This window comes from Aphis gossypii, chromosome 1 (genome assembly GCF_020184175.1).
Source record: "Aphis gossypii isolate Hap1 chromosome 1, ASM2018417v2, whole genome shotgun sequence".
Lineage (NCBI taxonomy): Eukaryota > Metazoa > Arthropoda > Insecta > Hemiptera > Aphididae > Aphis > Aphis gossypii.
Window position 1 is genome coordinate 14,841,463 of NC_065530.1, and position 21,972 is coordinate 14,863,434.

General features: G+C 24.6%; 3 protein-coding genes across 5 annotated transcripts; 1 reads left to right on the forward strand and 2 right to left on the reverse strand.

Annotated features, from left to right (window-relative positions):
• Window positions 1–182: 182 nt before the first annotated feature.
• On the forward strand, window positions 183–18,986 carry LOC114122557 (BTB/POZ domain-containing protein KCTD3). 3 transcript variants are annotated; one of them, XM_050201124.1, is made up of 13 exons: window positions 183–289; window positions 437–543; window positions 944–1,257; window positions 1,691–1,835; window positions 1,938–2,249; window positions 3,057–3,253; window positions 3,319–3,522; window positions 3,620–3,736; window positions 11,359–11,498; window positions 11,562–11,748; window positions 11,841–11,937; window positions 14,437–14,615; window positions 15,486–18,393. In XM_050201124.1, the coding sequence occupies exons 2-13, from the start codon at window positions 491–493 to the stop codon at window positions 15,698–15,700; spliced, it is 2,160 nt and encodes a 719-aa protein (XP_050057081.1). In that variant the 5' UTR covers window positions 183–289; window positions 437–490; the 3' UTR covers window positions 15,701–18,393. The 3 variants fall into 3 exon arrangements, with proteins under 3 accessions (XP_050057081.1, XP_027841040.1, XP_050057079.1); XM_027985239.2 differs by adding an exon at window positions 18,741–18,986 and having other exon boundaries at window positions 206–543; window positions 15,486–15,711; XM_050201122.1 differs by having other exon boundaries at window positions 206–543.
• Window positions 5,965–10,130, reverse strand: LOC114122559 (uncharacterized). Its single transcript, XM_027985240.2, has 3 exons — window positions 9,973–10,130; window positions 9,733–9,814; window positions 5,965–6,645 (listed from the first exon to the last, which is right to left on the reverse strand). Exons 1-3 carry the CDS (start codon window positions 10,018–10,020, stop codon window positions 6,284–6,286), a joined length of 492 nt encoding a protein of 163 aa, XP_027841041.1. The 5' UTR covers window positions 10,021–10,130; the 3' UTR covers window positions 5,965–6,283.
• Window positions 18,987–19,500: 514 nt separating the features above from the next.
• On the reverse strand, window positions 19,501–21,400 carry LOC114122560 (uncharacterized). The gene is made up of 3 exons (XM_050201135.1): window positions 21,236–21,400; window positions 20,988–21,111; window positions 19,501–20,001 (listed from the first exon to the last, which is right to left on the reverse strand). Exons 1-3 carry the CDS (start codon window positions 21,281–21,283, stop codon window positions 19,754–19,756), a joined length of 420 nt encoding a protein of 139 aa, XP_050057092.1. The 5' UTR covers window positions 21,284–21,400; the 3' UTR covers window positions 19,501–19,753.
• Window positions 21,401–21,972: the final 572 nt, after the last annotated feature.

Sequence of the window (21,972 nt, forward strand, 5' to 3'; positions counted from 1 at the left end):
CAAAAATCTTTTTGCCATCTACGAAAAAACTAATTTCGTTTTATAATAATTGATAATTGAAATGGATTCAATTATTTAAATGATTCAATCGTGAGCAATGTCAATTTTATATTGGCTAAATTAGCTACTATCCAAATTTATCATTTTACAAACAGTGATAACGTGATATGAAGATATGCTATCTTGAAACTTGAATTTATGTTGATACTCAATGCAACATAAACCGTAATTAATAATTATTGACATAATAACATTTATTAATATACAAATTAATTAATAAAAGTAAAAAGTAGGTACCTATAGTGTTATAGTTTTCAAAATTATTTTAGTACCTATTTGAATGTGCCACGTAAACAATGTTCATTTAATTATTTTGTGATCGTTACCACGAGTAGAATGTAATGCTATTGTAATTTGTTCTAATAAATTTGTTTAGTATACATCAATCAAATACTCAAGTCAACTTCAGGATTTAAAAAGTTGATGAATCATGTTACCTCCACACAATGGTGAAATTATGCATCTTAACGTTGGTGGTACTAGGTAAGAAATATAACTGATTAAATCAATATTCTGGTGATGATTTATATTGTAGTATATATCACCTATATTATAATATAATTAATTATATTATACACTTTTTATAATAAATATATTTTATAAATTAAAAATTAAAAATAGATACATTTAAAAAATTTTACAAATTATTACATAACTAACCTTGTTAAATTCAAATTTATTTATTAGGTATATTAAGACATTAATCCTAAAATAAAGTCCTAATATTTACCTTATTATACTTCCCTACTTTATAATAGTATGTGTTTTATGTCAATCATTAAAAATACCCAAATTGTGTAAGAAACTAATTTAAACATTAAAAAAGCTAGCAAAAATCCTTTAAAATACATATGAAACATAATTCAAACATATCTGTCTTAAGGTTCTCAACATCTCGACAAACATTAACATGGGTGCCAGATTCCTTTTTTACTGCTCTATTAAGTGGCCGTATTTCTAGTCTACGGGATGACACAGGAGCTATATTTATTGACCGTGATCCAAAAGTTTTTGCAATAATTTTGAACTACCTACGAACACATGACATAGATTTGTCTGGTACCGATATTAGAACATTACGCCATGAAGCTGAATTTTATGGTATTATGCCTCTAGTCAAGCGCCTTATTCTATGTGAAGATCTAGAGCAATCATCATGTGGAGACATTCTATTTTACAGCATGTTACCAGCCCCAAGTAAGTACAAATCCAATATTATAATTAAGTGTTAAAAAACCTTGAATTTGGATTAAATATTATTATGTAGCGTAATTATTTTTATCAAACCACTTATTATTTCATAGTAAATTAATGTTTTTGAAAATATTTTTTTTAGATAATTTTCAATCAAAACAAATTTAAAAAAAAAAAAATTTTATATCGTCATAATTTTGAAAGATATTTATTTTTTTTATTGATTACATACATTTTTAATATCATGTTCTTAAAAATATTTTAAGCTTATAATTTTTAAGTATTTAAAATATTTAAATCACCTAATATGTAGTATTATTATATTAATATTCACCATTTGCATTGAGTTTGATAATCTAGGATTTTATTTTACTACTTATTTTTTCTTATAATTAGATTGTTTTTTATAAAAAGTTTTTCTGAATAATATTATTAGACCCTCCTATGCAAGAGTCCGAGATAATTAGTAATGCAGCTAAAGTAGATGATCAAACAAGGCCTGGTTCAATAGTCCGTGTCCCTGAACCAGCACCACCACCAAATTCACCATCATCAATACCTCATACTCACGGATATCAAAGGTTAGTAAATATTAAATATTCTAACTTGGTACAATTCAGTTTTTCATAAAATAATAGTTTTAAAATTTAGGATTACAATATTAAAGACAAACATTTTTCTAGTCGTTGTCATTCTCGCAATTCATCTTTGGATATTTCTCGAGTTACTGTAAATGGTCGTGGGTCAGTTATTAATGGACGTGGTAACGGTAACAGTGGACACTCTCGGGCAGCTTCATTGGGTAACCATGTACCTAATCACCATTCCAGAAACTCATCAGCTGATCTCAACAAATATATTAGAAATGATGCATTAAACTTGGTTTTTGGTTATAATCAAGGTTCTAACTGGGCTGACCCATTGCGTGTCCAAATCATCAAAGCTCACCATAATTGGATTGTAGTTGCTTATGCTCATTTCATTGTTTGTTACAGGTAAATAAAAACTTTTTTGTATAAATTTAAACTTTGGTAGCAGTAATTTGCTATGTTGACTTATTAGTATTTTATGTATTGTCAATACATCAGTAATAACTAATAAGTAAAAACAAATGTGCGTAAAAATTAAACTTTTTAAATTTATTGTAAAAATAATACTTTTTATTTTTATCAAAATATTTTATTTTATTAACATTTTTAACTAGTGATAAAAAACATAGATGACTCAATATGACACAAAATTTAGAAAAAAAAATAATAAACAATATTTAATTTGCTGTAGGCCAAAATGTGTTGAGCAAAAATTTACCCAAGTGGCTTATTTAAAAAAAAAAAAACAAAACATTTATAAATGAAAAAAAAAAGTTGCCAAAGTGGCATGATTCAATTTGATTAAATGCATGTTATGAAATATGTATTTATATGCCATTTGAACTTAAGACCATATAAAAACAATTTTTTATATTATTTTTAGAAAATGGCATACGTATTGGGTGAAAACTGTAAAAAGATATACACAGACACATAGTCAACATGTTAAATCATAAAATATGTACTAGAAATAAAAATAAATATGCTTGAAACAATTTTGTTTTTCAATTCTCAACGTTATGTAACATATTTTTCATTAACTTAGCACCAAAAAAATAATATAAGATATCAGCTTTCTATAGTCTATAAGGATAAGATTGCTTTTAATAACAGCCTAAATCTGTTCTTGGATACTTAAACTTTGTATGTTTCATTTCTCTTTAGATTTTTCTTATGGTAACTTAAAAATAATATTATTATGTACTATAACAGATTAAAGGATTCAAGTGGTTGGCAACAAGTTTTTACATCACCACATATAGACAACTGTATAGAACGAATAGCAATTAATGCTAAAATGAATAGCCAAAATGGTAATTCTGATGGATCTTCTGTTATGGTTGCTATATCATACGGAAATCAAGTTCGACTTTGGGGAGTATCAGAACAGGGATCTCGAACCAATATAGGTAATATATTATATTATATTATTTTAAAAATGGACAAAGTTAAATTTGTAAATAAATATGTTTAGGTACATTCAATTTAAATGTCCGTGTAGAACATTTATTTTTTATTGGTAGTCAACTTGTGGCTTTATCTCCTACTGGTAAAATAGGGGTTTGGCATGCAATGACTCAACATTGGCAAACTCAAGATGTAGTACCAATCGCATCATTTGATACGGCTGGCTCATTTCTACTTCTTGGTTGTAATAATGGATCAATATATTATATTGGTAAGAATTATACTCAAATATTATTATTACAATGTAGATTATAAAATATGTTTGATTCAAAGTTTATATATAAATTAAAATTATTATACTTTTTTAGATATGCAAAAATTTCCATTGCGAATGAAAGACAATGATTTATTAGTTACTGAACTCTATAGAGATGCATCAAATGATCCAATTACTGCTATTTCTGTTTATTTGACGCCTAAGACAAGTGAGTCCCTTTAAATAATAAACCAATTCTAAAAATAAAACCATAATTTTTCTGGTTTTTTTTTGTTTACTATATTTTATTACATTATAAAATTTATAAAATATAATTCATAAGATGATGAAATAACATTTTTGATAATCTAAAATAAAAGTAATATATATTTTGTAATTTATTTTACTAATTGCAATATACAAGTATGAATTACTTTTTGTTATTAACTTTTGAGTCATTACTGAATTATAATAAAATTTATTAAAATGTAAATAAGTTTCAGTATAAATAAGCAATAGTCAGTGCCATACCAATTAAATTTGCAATGCCTCTTAAAGTCCAAAAACAACATTACAATTTAAAATGTCATTGCATATATTAAGTTTATAAATATAAATAAAACTTTAAAGTCTCCACAAATAATATTTTTAAATTACAATGATATAACTAAAATTGGTATTCTTCAATTACTTATTGAAATTTTTCGAAATTTGAACTACAAATACCCTTAAAAATATTGTGCTTAACTTTTTTTTCAATAAGTATTAATTTATACAGTATTTTTACAGTTATGAAATAACTTGTATTAAACTTGCAATTTTTAACTATTAAAATTGAGAAATTATATGTAAATATTGATGATTTGAAAAAAATTTTAAGTAGAGCCCAGATTTCAATACAGAGTGCATTTTTTTTATTAGTTGATCTTAGACAATGCTTTTTGTATACATGATTTGTTTTATGCAAAACTTCCTAGCTGAAATATTTAGCACATATTAATTCAGCATTATTGAATCATTTTTTTAGTTTCAATGTACAATGTACAAAAAAAATTTTGTACCTAACTTATTAAAAATATTATCTTAAAGTAAATTGTTTTCTTCATGTTTAAGTTGTTTTAATTTAAAATGTTTATTGGGTTTTTCCATACACATTGCCAACCATTCAATTAATTTGATTCAATTTTTATCTTATCTTTATAATATTGACAGTTTATTTAATAAAATAACAATTATACTTTATCTAAAACTTACCATATTGCATAAAAAAAAATTATGGCATTTCTCTAAGAGCATTTTAAAGATCTTATTTATAAGATTTGAATCTTAAGTGTTTATTCAAAACTATTAAGCCTATGTATTTTTAAATTTCTCTGTAAACAATTGATGTAAGATCTTAAATCAAATTTCTAACCTTTATGACCAAGTTTAATAAATTTTAAGATTGCAACTGCCTATTAATAGCTTAAAACCATTTTTTTTTTAAATTTAACAATGTATTAAAATTCATAAATTAAGTAATAATAGAATTTATATTTTACATTTGTATACTTAACATAATCAAAAGTAATCTTCAATCACTCACAAAATATTTATGTAACTACTCTAAATTTTTATTTTTTATTTATTGTAAATATTTGTAATAAAAATTTATGACGAATCATGAATTAAATTTTTACCATTAGATGGTAAAATTAAAAATTAAATGAAATTTTTCAACAAAATAATCATTTGCAAATTACTAGGACTGATGGATTTTTTAAAAATTTGATTTTTAATCACTTTTTACAGAAAAATTAAGACCTAATTCTTAATATTTTTTAATTGAGGTATGAACAATTTATGAAAAATTTCTTATTACATTTTGAAGCTTATTTACACAAAAAAAAAAACAATTTTTTCTCACCTTAACTAAGAAAAAAGTTTAAAATTTAATGTATCAAATAAATAGAATAAAAACAACTAAATATTTTGAAATTTTTATTAATTATAATAAATACTAATATAAACATTTGGTAAAAATTTAAAGACTATAGTTATTTGATTTTGAATTAAAACAAATCGACAAAATTTTGTCAAAAGCTTATTTTTGCATTAAAATTTCTATTTTTCCAAATTGTTTTATTTATTTTTTTCTGATTATTTTCAAAATTACTAGGAATTATTATTTTTGACTTTGCTACTCACAGACAAAAAAATCTGTAAAGCTAATACTTTACTTAATTCAGAATCTAAAATATGCGTCTCAAGACATTAATAAACATTTTATAACTATTTTGTTTAATTTTGTCTATAGATCAGAATTATATAATGTATAATAATATATACTAAGATACTCAATTATAAAATATATATTATTTTAAATTAAATTATTATTCAAGTTGTATAATCAGACTAGTTATATTTTCAATTTATTAACTCATTTTAAGTGTTTTTATAACCATACAAATAAATAAATAAATAAATAATAGTATTATTTTATTAATAATAAATCCAGTGAAACCTTTCTATAACGAAATCACTTGGGACTAACAGTTTTTTCTATTATAAAGAGTTTTCAGTTATAGGGAGGTAGTATTATATTATATTACCTATTTGAACCGAGACTATTGATATTTTCCATTTTAAGGAAGATTCCGTTTAATAGAGCGTCTGTTATAAAGAGATTTTACTGTATTATAATGTGTTGTATTAATATATTTTTAAATAAAATAACTATTAATTTAAAGACTAAACAATTGAAAAATCTATTATTATTATTATATTTTAGTGTTTCCTATGTTTGAGGAATTACTATATTCATTTCTGTTTCTGAAACTTGTAGTGGCATGATTTCTTGTTTGGTATTTGTTTCTATTATTTCAGGTGACATCATAGAATAAATGATATTTGATGATGGTATGGTTATTTCTTCATTATTTGTAACTAATTGTTGAGGTAGTTCGATTTCTTTTTCAATAATTTCTGTTACTGACTCTTGAGATGGTATGATTTTTGAAGTATAAATCTGCACTCTTGCCACATTATTATCTATCATTTCTGGATTTGTTATAGCCGATACAGTCATGATATTTTGTATTGTGTTTTTTATGTTGTTTGGTAAATTCACAATATCATTAGTTGCTTTCTTGGCAAAATCTATAAATTAAAATATGTATATTATAAATTATTACTATCAGGTGAGTTTTAAGAAATTTAATATTGTGTAACAAATACTGCCACGGGCAACTTCTCCATCCACACATCTCAAGGGCGTATTTCTGGGGGGGCGATGGGGCGATCGCCCCCCCCCCCAGAGCCTCTGTTTTTATTTCTATTTAATAGTACCTACTTTAATATTTTCGTAAATAATATGTAATTATGATACAAAAAGTTTTTTTTTTAAATTGTATCAATAAGTCGCCCCCCCCCCCTTGAAAATAGGGCCAGAGACGCCCTTGACACATCTTCACTCTTTACCTCATATCACATTCACTTATTGTATATTGATTTATTTATACAGATTATAAATTTTCTTAATTTAAAATAAAAAAACATATATTATATGGTAATACTTAAATGTATTATGTAAGGAGGTTGAAAGCAGCATATTTATTACATGTTCATCTATAATTGTCAACAAACAAATTTAAAAATAAGATTATAAACTAATACAAATTTTTAAGTAAAAATATTTGAGTTTATTGACCTTGGCCTATTAGATTATAATGATTATATACTCATTCAATTATGGTAAGAAACAATTTTTGGATATTTAAATTCAAATTTATTTAAAATCCTATTTTAATTTCTTAAATTTTAATTATTCACTTCAGTGTTTTGAGTAATAATGAAACAGTCACTTATTCAAAAATGAATTCCAGAATAATTTAAGAAAATTTTTCAATTAGCGTAAAATGTATATAAAATTAAAATTCGTTTATTTTAATATGTAAATTTGTTTAAATTATTTGAAGAAACAAAATATATTATTTTATTGAATTCACTAGAATGTGTATATTGGTGTTGAGTAGGTTGGCAGTGCAGGAGATATTTATGTGAATACCCTAGTGGCATAATTTCGGTTGCCGGGGTGAAGGGTTATTAGGATAAAAAGGTATCTTTCCCAGATGTGTTAATAATAGAAAGCTTTATGATAAATGTATTGATTTTATAATATTTTAGATTCTGAAGGGAGCGAGGAATGTATTAGTTTTACAATGATGTTTGTTTCTTTTTTATTTTGTAAACACTTTTTCTCCCCTTAAATTTGCTCAAAAGTACAAGTGTAGCATATTTTCTGAAAGATAATGTTCTTGATCTGGTACTTTAAAGAGGTCATTTTTCGATTTTCGAAATGATACTCAAAATAAAAGCGGTTAACGGAGAAAAAATGTACAACTTCCCGATTATGTAGGTAATATAAAATAGTAGGTCAGCGCATTTCGGTGGTGGATGTTTGTCCATCGTCCCTTCGGTCCTTGGACAGGATAGTGTAATTTTACTGTAGGTATTCGATTTGAATGCAATACGATTGCATTCGATAAAAAACGATTCTGAGCAGTCGAGGGGATTTTTTTTATTTAATTTTATTCGTTTCTATGGTGATAAACAAAGCCGTAATTATTTTATATTACCTACATAATCGTGAAGTTGTACATTTTTTCTCCTTTAACCGTTTTTATTTCGAGTATCATTTCGAAAATCGAAAAATGACCTCTTTAAAGTACAAGCTCAAGAACATTACCTTTCAGAAAATATGCTACACTTGTACTTTTGAGTAAGTTTAGGGGGAGAAAAAGTGTTTACAGAATAAAAAAGAAATAAACATCATTGTAAAACCAATACATTCCTCGCTCCGCTCAGAATCTAATAATTACAGTTTTGTTTATCACCATAGAAACGAATAAAATTAAATAAACAAAAATACCCTCTTCCGCTCAGAATCGTTTTTTTATCGAATGCAATCATATTGAATTTAAATTGAATACCTACAGTAAAATTACACTATCCTGTCCAAGGACCGAAGGGTTAGGTTACATCCACCACCGAAATGCGCTGACCTACTTTTTTTTTTTTTGTGAAATATTTCGCTTATTTTAAGGCTATTTAAAGGCATTTGAAATATTCGTTATTGTTTAGTTTTTTTTTTATAAAATTGTGTTAAAATACTTAAAAATGTAATACAAAGTTCATCATGAGTTAGTCTTAAAGTAATTTAAAAATTATAAGAATACATTGGTACAATTTTTTTTTATTAGCATTTGAAGTTTAAATATTGGCGAAAATTTGTCAAAATTATAAATATTTGCAAATTATTTCGTAGTTAAAATTAATAAAAAATTGTATAAATAACTAAGAATTGAATTTTAATACAAGATTTTCCTTAAGTTTGGCTTACAATAATTATAAAACAACTTGAACATTGGGCAATTAAAATTTTTTTATCTTAAGTTCAAATTTTTTTGAAACCCAAAATTTACTTGTAAAATATTAAATAACGATTTACTATCAAATAATTTTTGATTTTTGTTATAGTTAAAAATTATTAGTCATAGAAACTTGCAACATACACCAAATGCTTAAATTTGCATTTTCTGTACAAGATTTAATTTTGTGGTATTCAGGTCATTAAAACATAAACTACCTTTTTCACTACCCATTTTAAAATATATATCCTAGGCTGACAAATCATCTCCTTTCAGAATCGATTTTCATATACAATGATACCCGTCATTGGATTCAAATTTAACACACCTATATATAATAGGATCCACACGGCACCTAATGTATAGCAGAGCTTAATCATGCTTTTTTTTTTATAAAGAAAAAAGGCAATTCATTTATGTAAAAATTAATTTTTTAAATCATTGCAGCATAAAGTTCATATTGCATTATCTAGGTTACAAAAATAACCCCTAATATATTATTTCATGAATTATCACATTTTATTAAAACAAGTTTTAGTACCTATTTTTTACTTAACTCTTATATACTTAGTATTATTTAAAAATATAGATACCTACAATTTGTTTCTATTCCATAAAATGAATTTTAAGACTTTTAAAAACAAACAATTAGGTTTTATAGTTTTGATTTTGGTGAATAAATTATTTTGACCTCCTTAGTTTTTCAAACAGTTATGCCACTGGTACGACCATAATATATTTTAAGACAATTTGTTAACAAATAATCCTCAGAAAAAGCATGCTTTCAACCTCCTGAAATTTTTGTGTAATTACAAACTTTCAATCCATGAAAATGATTTTGATAAATTTGATAAAATCCATAGTTCAGTTTGTAATTGGTCTTCTGCTGATTGTGCAATCTATTTAAACAATTCAATATGTTAAGACTTCATTATTTTACATCACAGGCAGTAAATATTATTTTGCATGATAAAATGTATAAATAAATTATAATTATAAAAGTATGTGCTTTTATATTTAGTATAATATTTATACTAATTTTAAATAGTTAACATACTTGAAAAGTTGCTCCAGTTATCAACAGATATGCTATTATATATTGCATTGTTACTTGGTTACTATTTTAAAATTGTTTGAATATCAAATGAATCAGGAAGTTCATGTAGTACTAAATAATTTACCATTTTACTTCTATAGTTCTTTCAAGCATTTCAATACTCAAAAACTCAAAAAAAAATATTCAACACTTGTGCTTACATTCTATCAGTTCTACTTAATTTGTCAATCATCTGTCATTGGATTTGTTGACACATTTGACGTCAGAAAATCATAATTTTATTATCGGTTAAAATTTTGTAGTAGTGCACAATTTTTTTTTTTTTTTAACTGAAACTATTATGAGGTATTTTACATTGATAAATTATTTAATTTCTAAAAAATCATTGAATAATAAAATAGTAAAATAATTTTTCTTTCTTTTCGTTTCATTACATTTGTACCTTTTCCAAAAAAAAACTTTGCCCCCAATGTCGAAATCTACTCAGATTAATACCACAGCAAAAAAAAAAAACAATGGTTTGATATTTATAGTATAAACTAGGCTCTTGGCATAAACTTTTGAGGCTCGCATTGTATCATAACATTTTTACAAAAAAAATTTTAATATGAATTTATGTATTATATAATAATATGACCTTTTTATTTACATTTTTGGCTCTTTTATATTTAGTAATATATTTGGTGGCTCACTAGTCTCTTCTCTAACCACCCCTGGTCTTATAATGAATTTTTTTTACATTTATACCTACAGAACTAACCTGGGCTCTAAGTTAATAACATCATTTTAAGTTTTAAAAATAATATTACTTAAATATCGTCTACTATTTTCATTACCTACACCAGAAATATTAAACTTAAAAACATTTTGAAAATGTTGTACAGTTATAATGGATTACGGATAATGACATGTATGTGTTGATTCATAGACCAAGTATTGAAGTGTCTTAATGTCCATATAAGATCATGACTATTAATAATACAAATTGTATATCTTGAATTTTAATAGAACAACTCATCTTATATATTTTTCAATATGTGGCCAAAGTGCTTTTTGATTTTTGAAAACCCTCTATTACACACATAGACATAGTGCTTTGTAATTTTGTAGACATAATTTAAATAAACATAATATCTATATGAGTCTAATATATTATGTACTAAATTCCAATATTTGTATAACATTTTATGAAAATTATTATTATAAAAATAGTAAATTTACTTCTAGTCAAGACAAAAAGTTATACTTTTATATAATACTTAAATTCCCAACAGCTAATCTATATATTTTTTTATTAATTATTATAGACTTATTTAGTTACATATCAGGTAACTATAAATAAAATAATAATAATCTATAATTTAATATGAATGTAATTTGTTATAGGTGTCAGTGGAAATTGGATTGAAATAGCATACGGCACAAGTTCAGGTACAGTACGTGTGATTGTTCAACATCCAGAGACTGTAGGACACGGTCCTCAACTATTTCAAACATTCACTGTTCACCAAAGTTCTGTTACTAAAGTATGTTTTAAATACTAATTTTAGATAATATGTTTATTTTTGTTAACTGTTATTTTCATGAAGGTTACATTGTCAGAGAAATTCCTTGTCTCCGTTTGTAGTGAATATAATCATGTGAGGACATGGAGTGTAACAAGATTTAGAGGCATGATTTCTACACAACCAGGTTCTACACCAGTTGCTTCGTTCAAGATACTGTCACTTGAAGAAGTCGAACCCTGTATTAGCTACTGTGCTGGAAATGATTGTGGTTAATAATTTTTCATATGTTAGATTATATATTCTATCAATTTGTTAAAAATTATAATAAATGTATGTATCATTTTATTGTTCTAAAAATAGGACCCTATGGTGAGCAAGATGATGAACAAGTATTTGTTCAAAAGGTTATGCCTGAAACTTCTGAATTATTTGTTCGTCTTGCGTCCAATGGTAAAAGGTAAGATGTTGACAATTTATTTACTAAATACTAATAATATTGAATACATTTTATTATTATAATTTATAAATGTATGTTTAATGATCGTTCAATTTATATAATATGTATAAAATATAAATGATAAATGGTTTATACATTATATGAATTATTCATTTCATGGAATGGAAACTGTTTTTTTCATACTACATGAAATATGAAAAAAATTCTTATATTAGATTCCTTTCATGATGCAGGTATCATAATTTAATAATTTACTTTGTATTATACAATGTTATTTTAATCATGGGTAGTTAAAGGTTTCTTTTAGGAGGTCAAATAAAAAAAATTCTCAAATGTAACCTAGATAAAAGTTCAATATTATTTCAATTTTATATAAATATTTGCTAAATTACCAAGAATTCACGTGAATTAACCAAATTATTATTTGTAATAAGGTAATAGGTATCATTGTAATATTTATTTAATTATAAATTTATATTATTTTTCTACAAAGATGGAGAAGGAGAGTATTACATTGTCTAGCACACGAATATAATATAAATGCACATTTTTGGAATTTTATTCTACTAATCAACTCATCAAAAAAATAGATTACAATAACCAATACGGTGCTTGTTAGCAAAAATAAATGCCTTAACTACTAAAGTATCATTGGTTATATTATAATGAACTATTAAATTTATGGTAATACACAATAATTGGAAATTTATATTATGATTGTTTAGGATCCAATGTATTTTAATTTATAGTTTTTCATTTAAACAATGTCTTGTTGTTTTTTTTACAATTTTTTAAACTTTGTTATTTTTAATGATTTGTTTTTATCAAAATATTTACTTTTGGTTATAATCTTGTCAATATAGATTTCGATCAAAATATACAAAATCAACAATAACAAAATATATTGTACTAAACAAACATAAAACTATGTAACATAATATAATATTTATGTATGACGTACCAACTCCATAGACTTCTATAACAGGAGGTGCTAAATCTGTGAATGCACCACAGTTATAGTGCTTTTTGATGCGACCTATTAGCTAAAAATAGCTTGTAAGCATTATATTTCTCTGTAATGTACACCATATCGTCCTTATAGTTAATCGTCTAACAATATTATAAGAATATCTGTGTATGGAATGAATTATAATGAATTATATTATATGACTTACGACTAAATAATTAAATATTTTTCAGGAAATTGTCCATAATTTAAAAACATAACATTCATGGTATTTCAATAAAATAATAAAAGTTCTATATAAAAAACAGGGGGTACTAAATTTTAACTTGGGGATTCTAAAGACCTTTTTGCACCTCCCTAGTTGCGCCACTGATCAACTCCATCATTTGTGACTTACAATATTTATCTTATTTATTTTATCATCATATACAATTTTTACATTTTAAAAAATATTAATAAGTTTTACAATATTGTATATGCTCAGCAGTGGTTTTCAACCTGTGTGTTGCGGCTTCCAGAGACGTTGTCGGTTATTATCAAGAGAGCCGTATTTGTAGTAGAAATTAAAAATGAAATTGTAATAATATAATATACTTTTTGTTATCTTTTTATTTTTGAACCCGCCAAGTCTGCATACCAATACATGTTGTGCATGCGCACGTGTATGGCGATAACTGTGAATTAGGTCTATTTATGGGTTTAAATATAGAGGAAGACTGAATACTGAAAAGGAAATGAAAATCGTGCTTTCAACATTTACGTCACATTTTGATAATTTATGGCAACAAAAACAGCACATAATATAAATGTTTTTTTATTATTAATAAGTACATGTTTACCATTAAAAAAGTTTATTTATTGTAAATGTTCGTATGGGAGGTATGGATATTTTGTTTCAAAATCAAAAGGAGCCATGTACCCAAAAAAGTTGACAACCGCTGGTATATAGAATAGAAATTGTATGTTGGATATCTTTAAAAAAGACTATTTTTAAATACTGTCATTTTTATACATCTAATTTTTAGCATATTGATAAACTAAAAAATAGTATAAAAGTCTTCTACATTTAATAGTAAATAAAAAGTCATTGTAGAACACCAAATATATTAATAAATATGGAAGAGCAAAATGTAAAAAAAAAAAAAAGGTCATATTATTATATACATAAATTCATATTAAAAAAATTGTTTTGTTACGATATGATGCGAGCCGTAAAAGTCTATGATTCAAGTCGCAGTTGTAGAACTATAAAATTGAGTGCTATTTCAGTTTCTGTATTATTTATTCAAAGTTTATAGTGTTTATACAATAGGGATTACCATTATTTAATAATACTGACTAGTACAATCGCCCATTGGCATCTATTATATTTATGTGCTAAAATCATACATATACATTATAAAATCAATAGTAAAAGTATTAAATTATTCACAAATACATTTTTTTATTGTTAACTCTTTACTTATTGTGGCTTTGTATATTGCCAGTTATGCGTATGTTTTATTTTTAATATTTGTTTGTTTAATTTTCAGAGTTTGTATAATTCGAGCTGTGGATTGTACGATAATTACTTGCTTTTGTGTGCATGAATGTGAAGGCTCTAGTCGTATGGGATCAAGACCTCGAAGGTTTATATTAACTGGACACTGTAACGGGGCTATTCAAATGTGGGACTTGACTACAGCTTTAGATTTAGCCAACAAATGTCTACGTGAGTACAAAAATTCATATTTTTAATAATTGTAACTTGTAAATCCATGCATCTGCTTATCATATTTACAAACGCTTAAAAACTAGTTAACAGAAATTTGATTCAAGAAATTTTATTTTGCATAACCATGCATTTTTTTCATTTAAAAAATTTTTAAGATTTTAAAATCTTAAATTGTTAACATAGTAACTGTTAATGCATTATTATTAGTTTTGATGTTAATAGGTACTAATATTTTTTATATAAATATATACATGTCACAAACAAAATTTATTTAAAAACTTTAAAAATAATATCATTTTAAAAATATATATTCAATACAGTTAAATGTTTCAAAATTGGACATAAAAATAATGATCAACCTGCAACTTAAAAAAAAAATGCATTTATTAATATTTATTTAAAATATAACATTCATAGAAGTTTAAAATAAAAATTATTAAGATGTAATTAAATTTTATTTATAAATTAAAAAAAAAAATTATTAATATTATTTTTTTTTTTTTTTTTTTTATTAATTTTTATTACATAATTAAAGGTTTTTTTTATGTATTTAAGTGCATAATTGATCATTTTTATGACTATAGTCACATATATATTATATATATTCGATATATTCGAGTGTTTTTTAATTTATGAATTTAGGAACTTAAGAGCCCTGTGTATAATATATTATAAATGATTTTACCACAAAATCAGTGTTTGTATTTAACTTAATAAAGTTACCTCATGTAGATTTTTTTACTTTATAAAGTTGTCCCATTTAACTAAAAAATATTATGGTTGGCTTAAGACTTCATTAACTATACAATTTCTGTATTATAGTTTAAATTTTACTAATAGTAATTATCATTCTTTTTTTGACACCAGAACCTATACCAAATGGTGGTCCGACAGCCGAAGAATTGTTACGACTACTTGACCAGTGTGATCTGAGCAACAGCCATTGTTCAACACCTAGTATATCTCCATACCCAGGAATGTTGATCTCAAAAGGAAATACGGCTAGATTAAAGGCGTCCAATGTAGCCTTTCTCAATCAGTCTCAACAAACAGACGCATCCACTTCAACATCGTCCTTATAAAATTATCTTAGGTATACATATTAAAATTAAATATTTAGGTGGATATTAAATTAATAACTACCCATGGAAGGTCAAATGCAGATAAATATTTTTAATTGAATATTTATTTAAGGGGACTGTGGAATTTGTAATTGATGTTTACTAACTGTCTGTGTTTTAATTAATTTCACTTCATTGAATTATTTGTTTCAAGTAGAAACTTAATATTTTATGTTTTAAACACTTCATATGAATTATATTATCCAGGCTCAAACTCAATTACATGTTAGTTTTTTTTTCTGTTTGAAACAGTAACTATCAATTGATAATAATTATTATCCTTGAAATTGTTTGTAATAAAATATATGAACAATAAGTGCAAAATAAAATATTTATTTATTTATAATAAATATGGGACCAATTACCGTTTCAGTAAGTAATAAATAATAATTAATACCACAACAAATTCTAAATTTACTTAATATTCTTTAATTAATGAAAACTATTGTTTTCTGTACATGGATATAAATGTATAAAATATATAAGCATTTTGATTAAGTTTGATAGAAGTTTAATCTGTAACATAATCTATTTATCTATTTATCTCAGCATGAGCGACAAAAAAATAATAAGTTTTATATATATTGTATGAATATCTCAGTAATTTGTTTTTGTGAGGTAACCATTAAAAAATTACAGAAAAATTAAAATGTATATTGATTTAAAAAAAAATATATTTGTATTGTATCTTGGGTCGTGATATGGGTAATGAAAGAAGTGTATTTGTATTAAATGGGCAACTATAACAAACTATTTTTAATCATGTTTATTTCAAATCTATCATTCTTAACTATTATCAATGTGATATTAGCAGATTAGGTGATACTGTCAATTACATAATATGAATATTGAATGTATGTAATTTATTATATGAATTTTACCAATCCACCAAATAGGTATTGTGAATATTCTTATACTTATGTTTAAAATTAAAATTTATATATTTTAAAACAATGATACTCGATTAGTTGAATTCCATTTTTAAAGTTGTAATTTAGTTCATTGAATTACAGTATACCCATGTAAGTATCATTATTTTTTTTATTATTTACAGTAAAATATTTTATACTTTTAAAAATGATGATGATTTTCTCAGTAATTTTTTTTTTTAAGTTTAAATTAAATTATTTAAATGCAGTTTTTGATGATAATTAATATTTACTATATAAGTATAGCAATACTATAAAGCTTATGAGTATATATTACAATATTAAATACCATACTTTCAAAGATTATTTTTTTCACTTTTTGAACTTCCACTCACTAACTATAAACTGTTTAGTTGAAAAGAATTGCAAATATATAAACTATGTGATTATAAAATTTTCATATTTATCATCTAATTGTTTATAGTTTATATATAAAATGTAACTATAATAATCATGTGTTTTATGGCGATATTAGCACATTGCACTGGTAAAAACTATTAATAGTAAGTTTTTCAAACGTTATTATACCTTATTTGCAGTGTTGTAACTACCAACTGTGCAAGGTGTGCATTGCATATCAACCTCCAAACTGTACATCAGTGGCATAATTAGGAATTTTCCTTGGGGGGATTACATTTTTTTTTTGTGTAAAACTGTAAACTTTATTATTTCTAACAAAAAAACCTTACTTTTTTGAAAAAATATTTAAACCTCACATTAAGATTTGTACACCAGCCTCATAATGTGTAGTTATGGCACTGCTTATTTGTTTATAAATTTGATTTAATCGTTCATAATATTAATTAATTTAACTTATTCATATAGATAAGTACTGATTTCTAGTTTTTGCCACACTAATTTCGAAAAAGTAAACAAACACTATTAACTATAAATTATGTACTAATTATATACCTATATCTTACTACTTATCAAAATTAGTAATTACCATTTTTTAGATAACACTTAACACTCTATAAGTATGTAGTTTTTATATTAATTGTTATACAGTGGATTCCGCTTAATGTGGGCACGTTGGGACCAGCCCTATTTGCCCATATTAAGCGGTTGCCCATAAAAACCGAAATTAGTTCAAAAACACAAAAATTTATAATACCAAAAAAGTTGTTATTTTGAACATGTGAATCATACAATTGAAAAAAAAATATAAAACTTAATATAACATACTGAATAAAATTACTATTTTTAGAAGGAAGAAGTATAAAACATTAATGTTTAAATGGTTATGCTTTTTATTACTTTCGATAAACACTATCTCATAGATCAGACGAAACCTGATTATATTAGTTGTTTTTAAATACATTATGTGTAATGTGTCCATACTAATGCTATGATAAAATAAAAATTGCTCACATAAATCGAAAAGTACCCATATTATACGGCGTTTTTTAACATTAGTTAAATACATTTGTATTGGGACTAGACCATTTTGCCCATATTACGCGGATGCCCATATTAACCGGTGTCCACATTAGGTGGAATCCACTGTACTACATTTATCAATATAATTTACTTATTCATATGGCCTCACAAGTTGTTATTAAAACGATTCTGTTCTATTCTTATTGAAAATTTGTAAAAATTTAATAATAAATATTTTTATACTGTTTATATTTTATCAATTTATCATATTGTGTTACATTATATGTTATTTTATAAGATTTATGTCATATATTATAATTACTAATAAAAATATTGATGATAAAATCTCTGTATTTTTGAATATATGTATTTATATATTATATATTTAGTTTATTTTTTTTTTAGTTCATAATATTTTTATAAATATTAACTTAAATGAAAAAAAAATCAAATATTACTAAGAACTAAGAAGAGAATTAAAATAATTTTAAATTATAGGTACTTCACAGATTATTTCTACTCTAGTAATTTTAAAAACAACTACTTTTAAAGTACAATCTGTGTTTCAAACTATATAAAAATACTAATACTGCTGCTTCATTAGAAGACTTCTATAAATTGTTTTCTAAAAACAACATCAGCAAGTAGTTTTTAAACTTATATAATATGTCACTACAAATCTCTGGTTTCAGATGGAATCCATAAAGAGGACTTAGGATCTTACAATACCCATGTGTATACCTTGGTTTTGGGCTATTATCATTTTTCAAAGTTACATAATAATATCTTTTACAGGTAAATTTCTTAGTTAAATTTATTTCTATTCATTATTGAAATTCTAAGTATTTTATGTTAATATATTTTCCTTGTGACAAAGTACAATATTGTTATGAACAGTTTAAAAACATTTTTATGTTAACAATTATTGTACTCAACAAATAGCAATCAATTATGAAACTATTAAATCAAACTAGTCAACTATATGTATATATGGTGTTTTAAACTATTTTATTATTATTTAACTAATTAAAATTAAAATTAAAATATTATGATTTTAATTTTAATCTTTTATGAAAAAAGTGAGTTCAAATATTCGCAATTTGGAAAAATTGATCCAGATTGCAGACTAAAACCTATTTAGACATAGAATAAGCTTTTTCATTATTGTCAATATGGAATAATTCCATTATTGTGTAGGTAGTTATGAACATTTCATATTTGCTAGTACTATTTTTAATTCAATAAATCATGGATTATAAAAATAATACCAACTGGCATTGTACTTAAATCAAATAGCCACGACTTTATAATATGAACCTATTATATTTCTTATGTTAATTAAAACAGTACCATGATAAATAAACATTTACACATAAATGTGTCAATAATGTATTAGGTACCTATATTATTATTATTGTTGTTGTACAATAAAAATTACATACAAAAATAATATCAGTTTTAGAATGTATTATATTAATAATAATAATAATAATAATAATGTTAAATTAATATTTATGAATATTTCATTTTAGACTTACATAAATGTATAGAATAAATTCAAAATTGTATAGAACTTTTACAGTTATAAAATAGTAATCCAAATTAAACATTTTCATATAACAAGAAAAGTGTATTAAAAAAAGCTATTGTATTTATATTGAGATTTATATACTTTTTTGTGTCTAATTATAATGTTAATCGTAATCTAGTAATTTACAGCATCAGTTATTTGGTCCGCGCCACTTTTCAAATAACTTCCAGCTTCAGACCCTAGATTTCCTGCTGTGTCCATACCACTGTTCAACATATCTCCAGCTTTAGACCCTACATTTTCTACGGATTCTTTCATGTTGGATAATCCGCTTGATATTGAATCACTTACTGAAGGCATTGAAGGTAGATTATTATATATTGAATCACTTACTGAAGATAGTGAAGGTAGATAACTTGTTACTACTCATTAAAAAAACAGACAAGTTGAAAATTAATATTTAATCACTTTTTTTATTACTAAACTTAATAATTTCTACTTACTGTATGATACTTTTAAGACATTGCAATAATCAAATTAAAAAAATCTTCAGTTATTAACATAGATTAAATTTTTCGAAAAACGATTAAACTAAGTAACATAATCTTAGGACACCAGATCCTGTCAGATGTAGACTATATAGATAACAACCAGGCCTAAACTAAGAAGAACTACATTGAAATTGATGGAAAAAAGATTATAATAATCCTAATGAAGTCCTCAGAAGTAGTAGGCTAATCTGGGCTGGTCATGTATGATGGTCGAAGTCTCATTAGCTTGGGCTAGAAATAGAAACCAAACACAAAACGGCCAAGAGGACTGCCTAGGCAACGTTGCAGAGATGGAATCATGTTAACTTTAGATTCTAAAGAATTATCGGTTATCACTGTTAGGAGAAGAAAATGGAGAATAACTACCCCTAACGAATGAAATTGAAAGATTGAGGCAATTGGTAGTTATGACAATGAAACACAGAAAGCTATAAAAATCCAAGAAGATGTTGGTACCTGTCACTTTTCTATCATAAATTATAATTTAGATGTTCTAATTTGAATTATATTACTTTTGTATGAAAATATATTTAAGTATTTAACTATTAAGGCAGGTATTTTTAGAAGAGTTGTATTGCCCTTTATAGTTTATATAGTTGTGGACCTAATCACTATTAGAAAAATATTGAATAAAATTTTAAAAATTGTGATAATTGGACGTAGGTACTTTGCATAATATGAATATGTAAGTTGAATTATAAATATTGATAAAAATATTGAAAATTTAAAATTTTGAGTGTAATTTAACTGAACAAAAAATCTATTTTATAATTATGTACTTTGATCTCAAAATATAATGAGAGTAGAATATTACTGTCTACGTGAAATATTGATAGGGATATAAATCATGTACTCACGTGGTGAAAGTTGATCCTTGATCGAATGGTACGTATTTTGAGTTGTGCTGTATGCTCCGTTCATCATGCTAGTAAAACTGTCATATAATCCATATCCATCTGGAGCACAATCTCCTCGTCCAATCTAATTCAACAATAAAATATTTCACACGATTGTATTTGATGATTTTTTTCACTTATTACAAAATAATAATATAGACATTTATGTAAATTAATCATTATTTTAACAAAAATGGAGTTTATCTTACTTGGCAAGAAATACCAATCAACAACACAAACGCTAAAGCAAATTTCATGATTATTATTGAAATTGTCAATCTGTTACTTGTAAATTTCAAATGAATCTGAAAGTGTGTATGAAGTTTTAATGTATATATAGCAAAATGCGTATCTGTTTAAGGTATTTTTAATATTCAAAGACATGATTACACTCAGCACTTATGTACACAAAGTTTTTGAATACAGACAGTAATAATTTAAATATGCTTAGGTATACACACTTTTTAGATTAATAATCATGTCGTGTAATATTTGTATTCTAGATATTTACCTATTTTACCTAATATTACTACGCAACAATCTAAAAATAAACAATTTACTACCTTTAAGTGCGTAAGAAATTCATAATCTTACAAATATGATTTATGTGCATTTGTATAGGACATATTTATTTATTTTATTCATAACAACGGACTTTAAGTCCAAATCTTTAAGTCTAAACAATATAGTGTAGTTGGTATACCTAATGGAAGTTTAAAATCAAAAACTGAAGTATAATATAAAAAGAGAAGGAGAGAGAAAAAACAAGACAACTATTACATTGATAATCTGATAGACTAAATAATATTGCAAATAATATAATTAAAGTTTTAATTATAAAATTGAATTATCATACAAGTAAAAGGCAAAACAGAAAAAAGTAAAATACAAATTATTACATGAGGAAATCTATTGTATCCTTAACAGAGTTTCCTTGGGTTAACAT